At 35.6% G+C, this 16,023-nt stretch overlaps 2 protein-coding genes across 2 annotated transcripts; one reads left to right on the forward strand and one right to left on the reverse strand.

The window, feature by feature from the left end:
- The first annotated feature begins 6,387 nt into the window (after positions 1-6,387).
- Positions 6,388-9,982, forward strand: LOC114731576 (lipid phosphate phosphatase epsilon 1, chloroplastic). The gene is made up of 4 exons (XM_028918781.1): positions 6,388-6,807; positions 7,726-7,948; positions 8,518-8,591; positions 9,571-9,982. Exons 1-4 carry the CDS (start codon positions 6,472-6,474, stop codon positions 9,793-9,795), a joined length of 858 nt encoding a protein of 285 aa, XP_028774614.1. The 5' UTR covers positions 6,388-6,471; the 3' UTR covers positions 9,796-9,982.
- A 231-nt stretch (positions 9,983-10,213) lies between these two features.
- Positions 10,214-12,756, reverse strand: LOC114731596 (mannan endo-1,4-beta-mannosidase 7). Its single transcript, XM_028918806.1, has 5 exons — positions 12,193-12,756; positions 11,909-12,103; positions 11,510-11,632; positions 10,967-11,169; positions 10,214-10,856 (listed from the first exon to the last, which is right to left on the reverse strand). The coding sequence occupies exons 1-5, from the start codon at positions 12,514-12,516 to the stop codon at positions 10,409-10,411; spliced, it is 1,293 nt and encodes a 430-aa protein (XP_028774639.1). The 5' UTR covers positions 12,517-12,756; the 3' UTR covers positions 10,214-10,408.
- Between the last annotated feature and the right edge of the window lie 3,267 nt (positions 12,757-16,023).

Consider the following 16,023-nt stretch of genomic DNA (forward strand, 5'->3'; position numbering starts at 1 on the left):
ACTGACCGTTTCCGCGCCTATATGTTGGGTTTATATACAGCCATTCGCCTCCACCTCGGCCACCACGATTTCTCTTTCAAATTATGTTGGGAAGATTTCGTTTAAGAACACAGAATTAATTTTAAAGAGCTCTTAAAACCTTCTCAAATTTTATTGTAAGACTAAAGGAGCAAAATGGTATTAATTCTACACAAAAAAATAATGCCATTACCTTTCATAATACTTATTATGGGATAACATATAAATGGGCTAATTCTAATTATAAATAAAAGTATGTATGTTATAAATTGTCTAGTCCTATTTGCAAATGGGCTCTCTCATATTTGTTCACTCATGGACATCTTCTTCAGGTGAATGAGGTGATATATAAACAAACTAATTTCAGTTATAAATAAATATATATGTTGCAAATTATCTAGTCCCACTTGTAAATGGGTCCCACACTTGTTTAGTCACGGACACCTTCTCTGGGTGAAGGAGGTGACATATAAAAGACTAATTCTAGTAGTAAATATATGTATGTATGTTGTAAATTGTCTAATCTCACTTACAAATAGGTTCTCGCACTTGTTTACATGAGGGGCAATAGTGTCATTTTTTTTTGTGGAATTAATATTACTTTACCCTCTTAGTCCTGTAATAAAGTTTCAGAAAGTTTTGGAGGCTCTTTAAAATCAATTCTGTATTATGGTCTTTAAACAAAATCTTCCCTAAATTTTGAGACGAAGAAAAGTGTAAAAGTAATGTTGCTTCACTCCTAATTGCCGGAAAGTAGCATAAAATTAATGCCTTCCCCGGAGAAAATAAGAATATCTGGGAATGACATTCTTTAATTAATAGGATGTTTTTGTTGATGTAAATAGTCGAGGCTCTCATCAATTAAGTTTCTTAAAATGAGTGGCTGAGGATTTAATTATTGGCTCTCATTGTCCTATGCATGGAATAAATTTAGTTGGAAGAGTTTTACATTTTTCAACAGCTTGAAGAAAATCAATTTCTTTGATGGACGGTAGACAGTTTTTGACAATGAGAAAGCATGTTTTATCATTTGAAAAAAAAGGCCGATGCCCAACAATTACATGCAATGGATTCCATCCAATTTTAAATAATTAATTTGTCTAGATTAAAAATTATAGAAAATGTGTATTAGTCTCCCAAATATTTTTTTAATCATTTACATTAAAGAAATATGAACTTAAAATATAATGAATTAAAATTTTATATTGAGGATTGAAACTAATCTTTCTATTAACTCTCTTTTTTTTTTTTTTAAGTACGTATTCTATTTAGTTTCGATGCGTGCCATTGATGACGAGCGAAGGAGTGGGGGAGGCCAAAATTGTGGAGGAAGGTCAAAGCCGAAGGTAAATGGATAATACTATCAAGAATAAGGAAGTCATCCGTGCGCTGCACGGCCTCATCACTTTGTAGTTTGCCCAACACTTATTTTATAATATATTTTATATTATAAAATAAGTTTTATGTTATTTTTAGTCTTTAATATAAAAACTAATTAACTAATTTGAGTATATTAGAATTTTTTGCTAAATTAATTATTTATAATAAATATGTCTTGTTTTTCTTAAAATACCTTTACTAATTATATGTATCAGTTAGAACTACCATTTGATGAAATATTTAACACGTGAGACTACTATAAGAACTAATTTAGAAAAAAAATAAATACGAGAGATAAAATGAATTGAAGTTTTATATTGAAAACTAGTTAAAAAGTCAAATTAACTTTTATATTAAGAACTGAAGGCAGTATTTATGGCCTCCTCGTATTTCAAACATAATATATTTATATAGTTACTTTACATGTATTAAAGACACTTAAATTTATTATAAAAATTAACTAATTTATAATACTACATTCGATTCTTAATATGAGAGCTGGTTAACTAATTTGAGTAGATCAAGAAAATTAGTTAAATTAGTTATTTGTAATAAATATATGCTGTCTTACTTAAAATAACCTTACTAATTAAGTGTCATTTGATTAAATATTTAACATGTGTAACTACTACAAGGGCGATCTTAAAAAAAATGAATAAATATGAGAGATAAATTAAATTAGAATTTTATATTTAGGACCAAATTAAAAGTCAAATTAACTCATATATTAAGTATCAGAGGAAATATCATCTTTTTGATCATGTTACACCTTACCATCATTTTTTTTTTTTTGTTATTAACGCCATTATCAAATATGATCATATATAAAAGAAACATACTCTTCTAGTCCATTTAAAAAGCAGAGAGAGGAGCAATTTTTTGGTCATATTTATAAGGTAAAAAGAAAATTTTCATATGAATATACAATTTTACCTTTCATTTAATAATGTATTGACTTTGTTCTGATAGGCCATAATATATATTAAATGGGAATAAAGTTAAAAAGTTATTAAATTTTAAATGAGAGTTTGTAAATTTTAAAATTTTGTTTGATTTACATGAAATATATCGAAGGTGATTTATAAAAAAAAAAAGATAAATATGAGAGGATATTATATTTAAAATTAATTAAAAATTAAATTAATTTTTATATTAATAAGTTGAGGTGGTAGTATTGTTGACGTACGCCTGGAGACATGAATGTTAATTCGCGAACATTTATAATGATTAAAATATTTTATTCGATGCATGTGAATACACTGGTGAGAGGCCGCAGGCGTGTGGGTGGCAGTGATCGACCTAACAACAAAAACTGGTTGACCGTTGACTCTGCAATATCAGAGTGGCCTGCCAATGCACACGCCATGGCTCGCTTCCCATAATTTGCTCCCTTCCCCTTTTATTACCTGTCCATTGTCCAGCCATTCATTCACGAACCATACTCCCCTGTAACATGAAACCAGACCACAAGCCCATGAACTGAATAAAAGAAACAAGAAGCCAGACGGAAAAGCCTCCTATTGTGAGCATCCTAATACCCGACCTAAACAATCGAATTTATCTGGGACAACGTTTAAAAATATTTATAAATACATTTTACACAAATCAAAAACTCTTTTTACTTATTTATTTTGTATTTCTTAAATTATGATTAAAAAACTATTTATAAATTATTTTAAATTAATTCTAATTCAATTTAGGTACTGCAAAGGCCATACAGAAGGGAAGCCTTCCTTTGCTCTTGCTCTCTGGAGACTTTCCTCGCATTGCATCACCGCCTTCTGCCAACTACATATCTCGGGCCGGGAATCATACGCCTGGCTGTAGGCAAGATGGCCAAAACTTGACGTGTCTTTCTTCCGCAGTGGGCCCCACAAAAAAAAGGAAAAACCCTGTAAATGGTTCCCATTAATTCCAAAATTCTTCCGTTTATTCTGTGGTGTGTTTCTTTCAATATTCAAACTCGAGTTTAAGTTGCTTAACCCGAACTAGTAACGATCAGGACATTCTCCCACCTTTTATTGGGGTCTGGCGTGAGGCGAGTAAGTGGGGATGTCGAAACTGACTGAAACACCATCTCGCTTGATTATTCCTTTGGATTAATGGGTGGGGTCTCACTTGAACTATGCAAAAGGATGACATTTTTATTCTTTTGCATCCACTGATGATTATCATCCATTTTAAAAGCGCAGAGGGCATATTCCCGTAATCTCATGCCTTGATCAGTTCTAAACTTGATAATGTTGTGTCGGGGAAGCATTATTGTAATGACGGCCATAATCCAAACATCACAACCACACCCCCCCCCTTTTGTCCCTCCCTTTCCAAGTGGATCTCGCAAGGTCCAGTCTCCATGAACTGCGATTTCATCCCTCCTTCAAAACCGCTGGGGTTACCAGCCTTTATCACATCAAACGTGAACGACTAAGAGCCATAGGATGCAATCAATGGTTGAGATCCTCTCAATTCACGCTCACGGTAGTAATGCTCACCGGAGGGGATCCACTTCCCTCCCTCCTTCTGCTTTCTTTCCTTTTCATTTTTTTTGATACCGACGACAACCATAATCTACGTTTCGAGCCCAGGAGAGGATGTATGGATTTCCTAAAGCCCAGTGGTTTCTTGACAGTCCACGGGGAATTGACGCCGAAAAAAAAAATGAACCTCACGCGGAACTCATCTCTTCGCGTGGCCGCCTCTTACTAAATTGGGTCATCACAGCAACTGATATCGTTGGACGTAAAAACTAATAATGTTCACCAACCATTTGCTGCGTTGCAAAGTTTTAACACATGCAACACGCGTTTTATTATATGAAAACATGCATATTAGTACCTCCCACGCTTAATATAAAAATAAAAGTTTGTTTAATTTTTATTTGAATTCTAAATATATTAATCTATTTTGTTTCTTATATTTATCTATTTTTTTAAAAATAGTCTTTATACTTCTGGTACTTCTAGCCAATACTTTTTATTAGCAATCATGTTTTAGAAAATACAACAACTATTTATTATAAATAATTAACTTAATTAATTTTTTTAATATATTCAAATTAGTCAACTGACTTTTATATTAAGGACCAGAGACTGCATTATTATTGGCCTAGTAAAAATGTATACTTTTATAATGTTGATGTTACCGCCCGTTCATAATATAGGAGTTACTTTTACGTTTATTTTGATCTTAAATATAAAATCTCAATTCATATTTTTTATTATATTTATCCTTTTTTTCCAAGATAATCCCCATAGTAATGATTGTTCTAATTAATACTCTTCCGATACTTAATATAAGACTTATTTAACTAATTTGATTAGACTAAGAAAGTTAGATAAGTTAACTAATTATAACAGATATGACATGTTGTTATTAAAATACCATAATCATTTTCCTTAATATCCCCTCTTCCTTTTCTACTTGATTATGGTTGAGGAAGTATTCATAGGGGTAATTTAGAAAAAAATGATAAATATAAGAAATAGGTATTATATTTAGGACCAAAATCAACTTAATAATCATGTCATATATTAAGGATCAGAGGAGTACAGTTGATTAGCAGTGATATTTTAGAAAAAAAGTCTATTTATTACAAATAATTAGTTTAACTAATTTTCTCAATTTATTTAAATTAGTCAGCTAAATATTAATGAGCGTAAGTAGTATTACTTCCGGTTCTAATTATAAGAACTAGTTGACTAATTTGAAGAAATTAAAGAAATAAGTTAAGTTAGTTATCTGTAATAAATATGTGTTTTCTTTCCTAAAATATCCTTGCTAATTAAATGTATTGCTAGAACTATCATTATTAGAAGAACTATCTTGAAAAAAATAAATTAATATGAGAGACAAAATAGATTAAGATTTTATAATTATGATCAAAATAAAAATCAAATAAAGTATTATATTAAAAATTAAATTAAATTATTTATTCACCATCCAATAATGAGAGGAGTGAGTCTAAAAAGAGTTGGGGGTCGGATAACCTGCTGGCGCAGTGAACAATAAAGAACGTCATTTTTTAACTCACTGATTTTCAGTTTATTTAAATTTAAATGCGTTTTAGTTCAGATGTCCAACATTAATAAGCGTTACACAAATTTAACATATATTAAGAAAATTAATTACAATTGATTTCTCTTATTAAACATGTTCATGTTTTTAATCATTTTTAAAATTGCCCTCCCTCAAAAGAACTTTATTAAATTAAAGTAGTATTATCTTCCCTACATAATTAAAGGTATTTTGAGAGAAAAAAGGTTGTTAATATCACTTCCGATTCTTAATATAGGAGTTAATTGACTAATTTAAGTAGATTAAAAAAATTAGTTAAGTTAGTTATTTGTACTAAATAGATATTATTTTTTCTAAAATATCTTTGCAAATCAAGTGTATTAGCTAGAACTGTAATTATTACAATAACTATTTTAAAAAAAAAAAAGAATACATAAGGAAGATAAAATTAGCTAGATCTTATATTGAGAAATAAAGTAAAAATCAAATAAATTTTTATATTAAAGAATAGAAGTAATATTTCTAAAAATATACGAAATATCTTGTAAGAAGTTAAAACAAAAAACAAAAAAAGCTCTAAAAATCTCCTGTAAAAAGCGTCGAAAAGAGTAAAATGCTTTGGCATCGTTCATGCATGCACCAGGGAAGAGCTGCGGAAACTTCCTTCTGTGAACAACATGAGAAACAACAGGGAAGAGTGATGTTAAAATTACTATAATATCCTAAAGAAAACACTAAGAAGTCCTAATTACGTGATTTGTTATCATTATCATTTACTTATTATGTGCCTTTTAGATTTAGATTAGACTCTAGATTCCCCCGCCCCCCTGGCAAATTTACCAGGCATTAGGCATAGGAGGGGTTCGAAAAGAAGGGTCCGGTCACGCAAAATGGCGCTTCGTAACTAATTTTCGAGGAGAACTGTTGCGCGCTGCTGCGGGTGCGCGGATACAACAATTGCAATGTGTACGCCAACAAATCCTTTACTCGTTTGGACTCTTCTGACCATAGCCTGAAGCCTCGGGGGTTTTTTCCACGCTGCTCCCGCGACCCTCCGTCATGGTGGCTACCTCCCCACTTTGTTACAATCCCTCTTCCAGATGTCTCGCTCCCAGCTTGCTTCGGCAAAGATTCTGTCACCGTTCTTCCTTTGCTGATGCCTTTTCTGCCTCGAGATCTACCTTCTTCTCTGGCTTTGTTCTGAGGAGGCCCCTTTCTCGGGGAAACCGGCTCTGGCTCCAAAATAACATGGATGAATTGATTAAAAATTATGCCATCCGAGATAAAAATAGTGATGAAGGCGTTCAAGTGCTTGAACAGGAAACTTTAATTGATGGACCATCCCGGCTCGGCAAGTTTGCGCTTCGTGAGCTGGAACCAATCCTCAATCGACTGGTTCGTAACCCTTAACTTCTTTCATTCAATCGTGGCCGCGACCGTTTGCTATCATTATAACTATGCTCTTATTACAACTGTGAATATCAAATGCTCTGACTTAAATTAGTTCCGTTATTCATTTATGGAGCGGGAGGGATAAAGCAAACTGTTGTTACCATAAGTCGTGAATGTTCATTACGGCGGCAGGAGGAAACTTTTTAAGATCAGAGTTATTCTTTTGATCAAGGCACGCGTTGCATTGAGGTGAAATGATGAAACCTCGTAGGATGAGCTTGTAGAAACTGTTATGGAATCAGAGGGTCAAGGCTGTGTATCACCAGCCTTCAATGAGAGATTTGGGAACTTTGGATAGGGCGTGCCACTTACACCACCCTCTGACAAGCACCACGTGCCGTAGAATTGGAGCAACTTCCCTCACATTTAAAATGTGCATTCTTAGGTTCTTCAAATAATTTTCCCTCCATTGTGTGTATAGATCTAAATGCTGAGCAGATACAGAAGTACAAGCCAGCAATTGGCTGGCCAGTTTCAGACATTAAGGGCATTAGCCTTTCCACTTGTATGCATAGAATTATACTTGAGGAGAATTACTCCCCTGGAATTGAAAATCAAAGCAGAATTACTCCCTTTTTGGAGCCCTTTAAAGACTCTGCAGCGCTTCGACTTCTCAATACTACTAGTTTGAACTGCTGTAACTATCATTTTACCGTCCTGTCATATCATAACTCAAGATATTCTTTTCTTTTGGACTTGTAAGGTTGACTTTATGGTTTTTTGAGTTGCCTTATTTCAAAATCTTCCATTGCCATGCACTATTCAAATCACCATCTTTGATTCTGGTTATTGTTCAGCTAACTCTGCATTAAGGTATAATTATTGCTTAATGGGCTAATGGATCTGGTGTCTTACTTGCAGAGCAAGTGGATGGTATCTGCCTTCTTTGGTGCTCTCATTCTCTGGAGGCATGATGCAGAATCCTTATGGTTTGCGGCAGGATCTATCTTAAATGCTGTGTTTTCTGTGGTACTCAAAAGAATACTGAACCAGGAACGGCCTTCTACCCTAAAATCCGACCCTGGAATGCCATCTACACATGGACAATCCATCTTCTTTTTTGTTGCTTTTGCTATTTTGTCAAGTAATTTCTCTTTCCCACTCATCATATTTATATCAGTTCCAAGGAGAAATATTACCTAATGTCTGATAATTGTATGCCTATCTTACAACTGATAAAAGATAAAGTTAACACTGGTGTTAATGGACTTGAAGTATCTTCTTCCATATTTTGTACATGCTTTTCCTATTGCAAAAGTTTTAAATGCTTTGAGTTCAAGGTTCTCTTGGAAGCAAAATTAATACTAGCTCAGTTCTTTTGGGAACTATACATATTTCATGGGTGTCTTGGCGTCTCCAAAGTTTAATCTCCTATTGCTAACTGTAGAAGAAGATAGTTTGGTTGTTGAGGTGATGTGCTCCTTTGGTTTCTTTATTGCTTTGAGATATGTATAATCCCATGAATCCAGAAAGATGGTTACTAAAGCTTGATTAGGAACACTTAAATGCAGCCAGAAACTTATTTCTAGAATCACATGTATTAAGATGCTTTGAGGTAGTGGTTGTGTCAGAAAAATAATTTCTTTGTTTGATCTGTGGTAAGCCTGTACTGGCTTCATAACAAACCTCATGTTTCTACTAATGATGCTGCAGGTATAGAATGGCTGGGGTTAAGTGGATCTAGCGTTACCATCAGCGGACTTGCTGTGGTGCTTGGTTCTTACTTTGTAAGTATATATATGCAGTGTTTCCTATTTATTCTAAGAAAGATAGCTTTCCGGGCTTGAGTCCTTCGAGAATAGTAGTTTTCTTGTTCATTGGTACCATATTCTCCGGCTATTCCCGTATAACTTGTTAGAAATGTAGACCTTGTCAGTTCTTTGTTTCCTTTCGCATCAAATGAACCATGCAGATGGCCAAATATATGTTTGCATGTAGTTCTAGTAATTTGTTTCACGTGAGCTTAAGCGTCCTGTTTATAACATACTGAAATACCACCTGAAATTTGACGACTTATTCAGACGTAACATTCACTTCATATTCATCCTGAATAATGCAATACAATTGCCTGCACTTGTATTGTTTAGGGCATCGGGACACAAACATAACGGAAACATACTCTGGAGGACCCTCACACACTCACACATGCACGTGCACACGCTCACACACACACACACAAAACTTACATCTGGGTATTAAAAATACTGACGGCATACCCATGAGTCAATAAACACGAATAACTTCCTAACTTCCATGGTTGCATTTACCCGAACCTATATCGGCGCCATTTCCCCTTCTTTCCCCTTTTGTTCGCCTACAATAAGTTATGCTAGGAGATGGAATACTGGCAGAGTTTGACATGAATTCCTAATTAATGATCCTCTCGAAGAACGATAAACGGATTTATCCACTGAAATGACATTTAAGCTAAACTTTATCTAAGTTATATACATGACACTTTGTGCATGCATCGTTCAATTAGCGTCCTTTCACCTTACTTGCTGAATTTTTGAGTGATAGTTTATATTTAACATTATCTACTTGCAATCTAGTGTTGAATCACATTCATATATTGATGATTTAGCCTTGAGGTTTATTTGTGGTCCCATCGCATGAATCTTTTAAATTTGAAGTTACTGTTTTGATAGAAAATTATTTGTAAGGATAAATCGCTCATGCTGTAATGCATTCTCCCTCTGCTTGCAGTCATACCTACGGGTATCCCAACAGCTTCATACAGCAAGCCAAGTGGTTGTTGGTGCCATCATTGGATCCATTGACTCCGTCTTGTGGTATTGGTTATGGAATGCTTTTGTGTTGGATGCATTTGCATCCTCCCTATGGGTTAGAGTCGCTGTTCTTTTGGGGTCTGCTGCAATTTGCTTTGGTTTTGTAATCTACGTAATTCGCCATTGGCTTAAAGACGACTAAGAACTGTCATATCAAGTCTTGCCTTGATGGTGATAACATAGTCACGAGTTAGAAATGACGCTCTGTCGAAACCCAAAAAGAGGGAGGGAGGGAAGGGGGGGGGTGACGACTAGGAACTTCGTCGGAATTTGCTATAAAATGGCACTTAGTTTTACTATTGAATAGAAATTTCAAGTTTCATACGCTATACACGATTCCTAACGCATGATCCAAGGGCTTAGAGCTGGAACTTAGGGAGTGTTTGGCAAATTATAAAGATGATTTTATGAAGTATTTTTTTCGCAAATCAAGATAAATTTCTTTACATATTTACTTCGTATATCATAAAATTGTTTTTAAAATTATAGTTTGGTTTTCACCTAAATAATTAATTTATCACTGCTCAAAGTAGAAAGGAATAATGGATGCTGGATCTAAATGAAAGCAAAGCTGGAGTGATTTACTCTCAATGTTGTCAAACAAAATGTTAAAGGCTGTCTTAAAGGGGACAGAGCATGTCCTCCTGGACGAAAAAAGACATTCATCTCTAAAAGAGAAACTAGTTTAGGAAACATTAAAACTAAAATTTCTCAAGCACAAATAAGATTAGTTTACGTGGTTCAGTCAGGCCACTTCAGTTGCCAATTTGCCTTCCTCTGTGTCCTGGAACTCCTCTTTTTGGTCTTGCCCTCTTCCATCTGTGCATGTTCCTCATTCTGGCAAATATCTTCCGAAGTTGGTATAACTTGTGAGATTGCTGAGCAATAACATTTGCTGTGGAAGAACTCTGGCCTAGCATTACCCCATACCCATCTTGAAAAGACTCCATACCTTCGGTAAGAAGCTGCCAGAACATGGCTCCCCCCGCTGGCCCACCCCTTTTAGCAGAAGCATATATCTTGTAGTACACACTATTGAAAATCTGATCTCTCTTGTAAGTGTTGTAACCCGCATCTTTCCATGATTTTCCGAATTCTGCTACAAGAATTGGCTTCCGGAGAGCGTACTGAGCATCTAAGAAGTGTGCACCGAGCCAGTTATTCACGAACGAAAGCTGATATTGATCATTGGTGCTGGCTAACCTGTTTATACAATGAACAAAATATATACTCTATTAAAAATAGTTCGATAGATGAATTGAATTAAATAATTTTGGCAAGCATTTTAATTTTTTTTTTTTTGGGGTAGTTACCATTGGTCAGGATAACAGTGAACTGTGGCGAAGTCAATGGCAGGGATCCGATTATTTGCAATGAAGTCGGTCCCTATATCAAAACCTGGATTCATTCTCTTTCTCTGAGGTGTTGATTGTCCATAAAATCCTTCTAAACCCGCTTCCAGTAAGTGTTTTCTGTCCATGGACTTCACAAACGAAGCCATTTCCGCTATCCAGGCCTATGATTGAGATTCAAGAGTCAGCTCTTTAAAAAGAGTTCGCTTTCAATAATTATAACATTCAGTACTGAGTATTACCGCTTTATATTTACACACACACACACACACACATATATATATATATATATAAGTACAGACCATATGAAAAGCATGATTAGATATGGGCCAATTTCAAAAACATGGTAGAGTTGAAAGTTCTCTTTGCAAAAAGCGCCTTCAGTGGGAACATAACACACTATCTATGAAACCGCAAATTCCGGAAAATAAAAGGAAGAAACAGAAAACAAAAAGAGAGAGGAGAGCGGAGCAACAACAGTTAATTGAAGCTGTTTGATTTGACCTGGATAGTCCTTCCAGAAGGATCTGACGTGCATCTGGGCTCATTCATCAGCTCCCACGCCATGATTGTTGGGTCGTCTTTGTAATGAATTCCAGTGAAGCTGTTTAATCTGTTAATAACAGTCTGTGAAAGACTTAGGCTGTATCAGTAACTTGAAATTGTGATGCCCAACAAAACTCCAAAAAAATCACAGTCGCTCATCGCTACTATTTCATAATCTAATCTGGTGTATCAGATATCAGCTGAACTTATGAATCACAAATCCCATCATCTTCTCTTGTTTAATTTTCAAAATTGCAGAAAAAGCGAAAGAGATGAAATGAAAGATGGAGAATTTAGGACAAACAGGAAATCATAATCACATATTGCATCAAGCAAGGTAAAAGGCATTCTGCAAACCTTGACATGGTTCCTGTAGTAACCCTTAACAACAGGGCTTCTGAAGAAATCATCATCTGAAGTTAGGTACTGTCCTTTACTTCTAGCCCAGTTCACATACTGCTTCTTCCCTCCAAAACTCTCATAATTGTTCACGAAACTCAATATAAGCTTGATCCCGTGCTTCCTAGCCTCTGCTATAACGAAATCTAGCCCCTTCAAGCACATACACGAAATATCAGCAATTCTGCGTGTTAAAGAGCGCAAATTTCTCGCCTTTCTAGTTCTAGGTCCTTGAGGGGTACCTTGAACATTTGCTCATTATAGAAACCAGGCGAATACTGCAAGGGTCTGTAACCTCCATCACTGAATGCCCAAGTTCTTGCGATGGTAAGGCCATGACTGGTGGCTTCACGGAAAGCAGCAGAGACTTTGAACCTTTGAGATGGGTCTGAGGCTACGTACATCAGCCAGTACGCATTGAAGCCATTTGCGTAGAAAGGGTATCCATTCAACAGAAAATGGGTGCCTCTGGTTCTGACGAAGCCATCCCCTGCATCCACAAGCACGTGGACAGAGCTCTGATGGATTATAATGGCCAGAAGAAGAGCTAATGAAATTTTCTTCATTTCTCTGCTTCAGACACTCATACACGTACACACGCACACTGGCAAAGTCAATCTGGAAGGAGGTGTCTCCTATTATTTATAGGCTTGTAATGGAGATAAGAGTCAGGCCAAAAAAAAGTAACGGAGATAAGAGAAAAACGAAGCGAGAGGTTTTATAAGGCTCTCAGCTCTGGCTGAAGGTTGTCTCTTCCCACTGCAGAATGCAAATTGCAAAACAAGTTCGTAAATATATAATTTTATTTTGGAAAATTATGGTTTGCAGATCTTTCAAAATTAATAATTTGACTTTATGTTGCGAGAGCCTTCGAAAGCAAAGTGAGTATAAATTTCGAACACTAACTAACGCGGGGGAAAAACCTCATAGATTTTGAAATTACAGCATAAAGATAGCATATCTTGAGAGTACTTTTGTTTGAGACCTACTATTATTTATTAGCGGTTATTAATGGCAATTAGCGGGAGGGAAAGAGAAAAAGGTTTTGAATGATAGTGTTAATATTTCTACCGACACATAATTGTCGTAATGTGACAGGCAGGTAACCTGACAGCAACACTAATGAATGCGCGAGTCATGTGTGACTCTGATTAAATGGAAAACCAGAAACAAACCATGTTTCTGTCTTTAAATCATCAATGCTCTGTGTCGAGCCCTCCAGAATTATGTTAGCCCAGATTTTAGTCCTTGACGTGCATTACGCAGTTTAATCCCAAGAAGAATGCTTCTTTTTCAGATATATAATTAAAAGTGCGGGCCACCGACAATGTGGGCAAATGCGTTACTGAGACGCAACTTGATGAAATCCGAAGACACGATTTTTGTTCACTCACTTACTGGCGATCAACTTAACCTCAATTGCAAAAGAATAAAGTTTTCCAAAGTTGCTAATTTGTGAGGAGGCGTTAATTGGGATAAGGGCGTGATCCATACAATACAAGGAACGATGATGAAGAAGGAAATAATAGGCAGCGGAGTCATTATTACATTGAAAATGATGGGAGTGGTGTCGCTGATATTTCATGATCAGGCATCTGATGCCTCTCCATTATAAAGCTACAACCTTGTTCTCGTGCTTTGCCATCTCCATCCAATCCACCACGTGGCGCATCCTCGTTAGCTCCCAAGTCGGCACCCATGTTCATCTCCTCTGCTCTGCTCTTCAGCTTCCTCGCCCGCTATAATATCCCAAAACATGCGTTAAATCGACCTACCATCATATTTTCGGTATAAAATTGTGAGTAATCCGACCATTACCTCTGTCCATTGTGTGTGCATTCTTTTCTTTTTTCAGGAGTATTCAATGGGATGTCACCGCGTGGCCAAAACAGAGTGGTTTGTGGTGATGGCAACATATCGGTTGCGTGGGAGTCAAAAGTAGGGAATCAGGGACGATTGAGGTAATAAATGGGCGACATTAGCGGATTTAAGACACTTTACGACCTCATCTTGTCCACTGTCTGTTTCTCGCTTCCTCTTTCTCCGCGCATAAACAATAAATTCTATCGACATTATTCACATTGGAAGACTCAATTCCATCCTTTTTGTTGAAGAGAGAACAAAATTCAGCAGCTTCACCGGGCAGAAAGAAATCACCAATGCAAGAAGCTCTGCTGTGCAAGTTCAATGTTTTTTTTTTTTTGGTAATAAAGAATTTTAGGAAAGGAGTCGGACTCATCCACGATCTAAGGACAAGGCACCTAACTCATGTTTCCATGACTTTATGGACCAGGTAGGAGAGTACACGTGCCTCCATCTCCCCCTGGCTAAAGGGCATTAAACACATGGGAATTAGTCTCAGAAGAGGTCGCTTCCACTTAGCTGTAGTGATGCCTCCCCAGCGTCACGATTAGAGCCACAACAAAATGGCACTCCTTAGAATTGTGTGCAAGTTCAATGTTGGCGTGACATGAACTGGACATAAATGTGGTTGGGCAGCCAGGCCCACCACGCACGCTGTTATGACATCATGTAGGTCAGTCAAGACCCACAAAACAATCTCGTTGGTGAGATTTCTGCAATGAATTAGATCTCACACGGTCGGAAAAAAGAAGCAGAAGGAGAAGCAAAAGAATAGCTGTAGTTAGGATCAGATGGGTTCGGTATACTGAACAGGTTTATAATGCCATTTATCTGATATTTCTCGTCAACCAAGGACGAAGCTTTTGCCCAGAAACAGTTGATAACGAGAGGAATTAGAAAAGCAACCCTGTGCCTGCATGAAATATAGACGCTGAGCCAAGCCTTGAAGCCCACAAGAAAGCATGTGATCCTCCAGATGGCTCCATACCTGCAGCTAATTTCCAACACGTACCTGAAGGAGAAGAAGGCCATCTGCCAATCGGCTTAGCACAGGGTAAGATGGTAATATCATTGGGCTACGTAGAGAGTGATGGGTGATGGTTTGATCGGTCATTGCAACTTATTCGTACGTTTGGAGTGCGGATGAATGGGGAGTCTATGAGAGTATACGAGTATACTATGCATAGGTCTTCATTTTTTCCACTGAGAAGGATGGTGTTAAGAAAATAATGATTTGGTTATTCCAGTTTATTGGGCCAGTCTATTCTACTTCATGAGCAACCTCAGCCCTGTAGCGACGATGACCCCAAAAGTAGATTCGGGTTTCCCTAAAGTGATATCCGGGTCCCAAGGCGTCCATATATTCATCCCGTTAACATAGGACTTAAATGTTAAATTAATTAAAACCTATTTTTTCATATTTATTAATTTTTTAAAATTATTCTTATTTAAGAAAAATGATTATAATGCTTTAAAAAAACACATCATATTTTTTATAATTAACTAATTTATCAAACTTTCTCAATTTAATCAAATTATTTAAATAAGTTTAGAGCTATCAATAAGGACCAGCTCAATCCTAAATGACTAGCTCTTGAAGGACCAGGGCCTAAAAGCCCTTAGTTTTTAAAGCTAACATATCTTAAAATTATTTAATTATTAAAGACCGACCTTTGGACATGCAGGTTCAGGGTTTAAAAAAGTGATCCTTTTATGTTATTTTTTAAAATTTAAATTTTTTAATTATTTTAAAATAAAAAAATAAAACAACAAGAATTCTAAAAAATTATTCAAATTATAAATATTAGTAAAATAAATTAATAAACTAATGGTGTATAGAAAAAAAATTAAATACTAATAAATCATTGTCAAAAATTAAAAAAAAATCAAAACCTAATGAAACAAGGAAAACAAAAGGATAAAAACCTAGCAGCTAAAGATTAACAATATCAATATGATTATTATCTTTATCTTCATCTTTATCACACTATCATTAAGATCAACAATATCAAATTGTTCTTCACTACAAGTAAGCTCTTCTTCAATAATAAAAATATTAAGATTTTTGTCTTTATCACTATTATTTAAAGTAAAACTATGTAATAGTTATGAACACAAATGAAAGCCTAAACATTCGTTAGAATAAGAAAACTTCTATATATTGTTAAGATATGTAAACCGATAGTAAAAGAAGATTTATTAGCTACTAT

The sequence above is a fragment of the Neltuma alba genome, unplaced genomic scaffold (assembly GCF_004799145.2).
Source record: "Neltuma alba isolate B1F8T4 unplaced genomic scaffold, ASM479914v2 tig00012838_pilon, whole genome shotgun sequence".
In the NCBI taxonomy this organism is placed as follows: Eukaryota; Viridiplantae; Streptophyta; class Magnoliopsida; order Fabales; family Fabaceae; genus Neltuma; species Neltuma alba.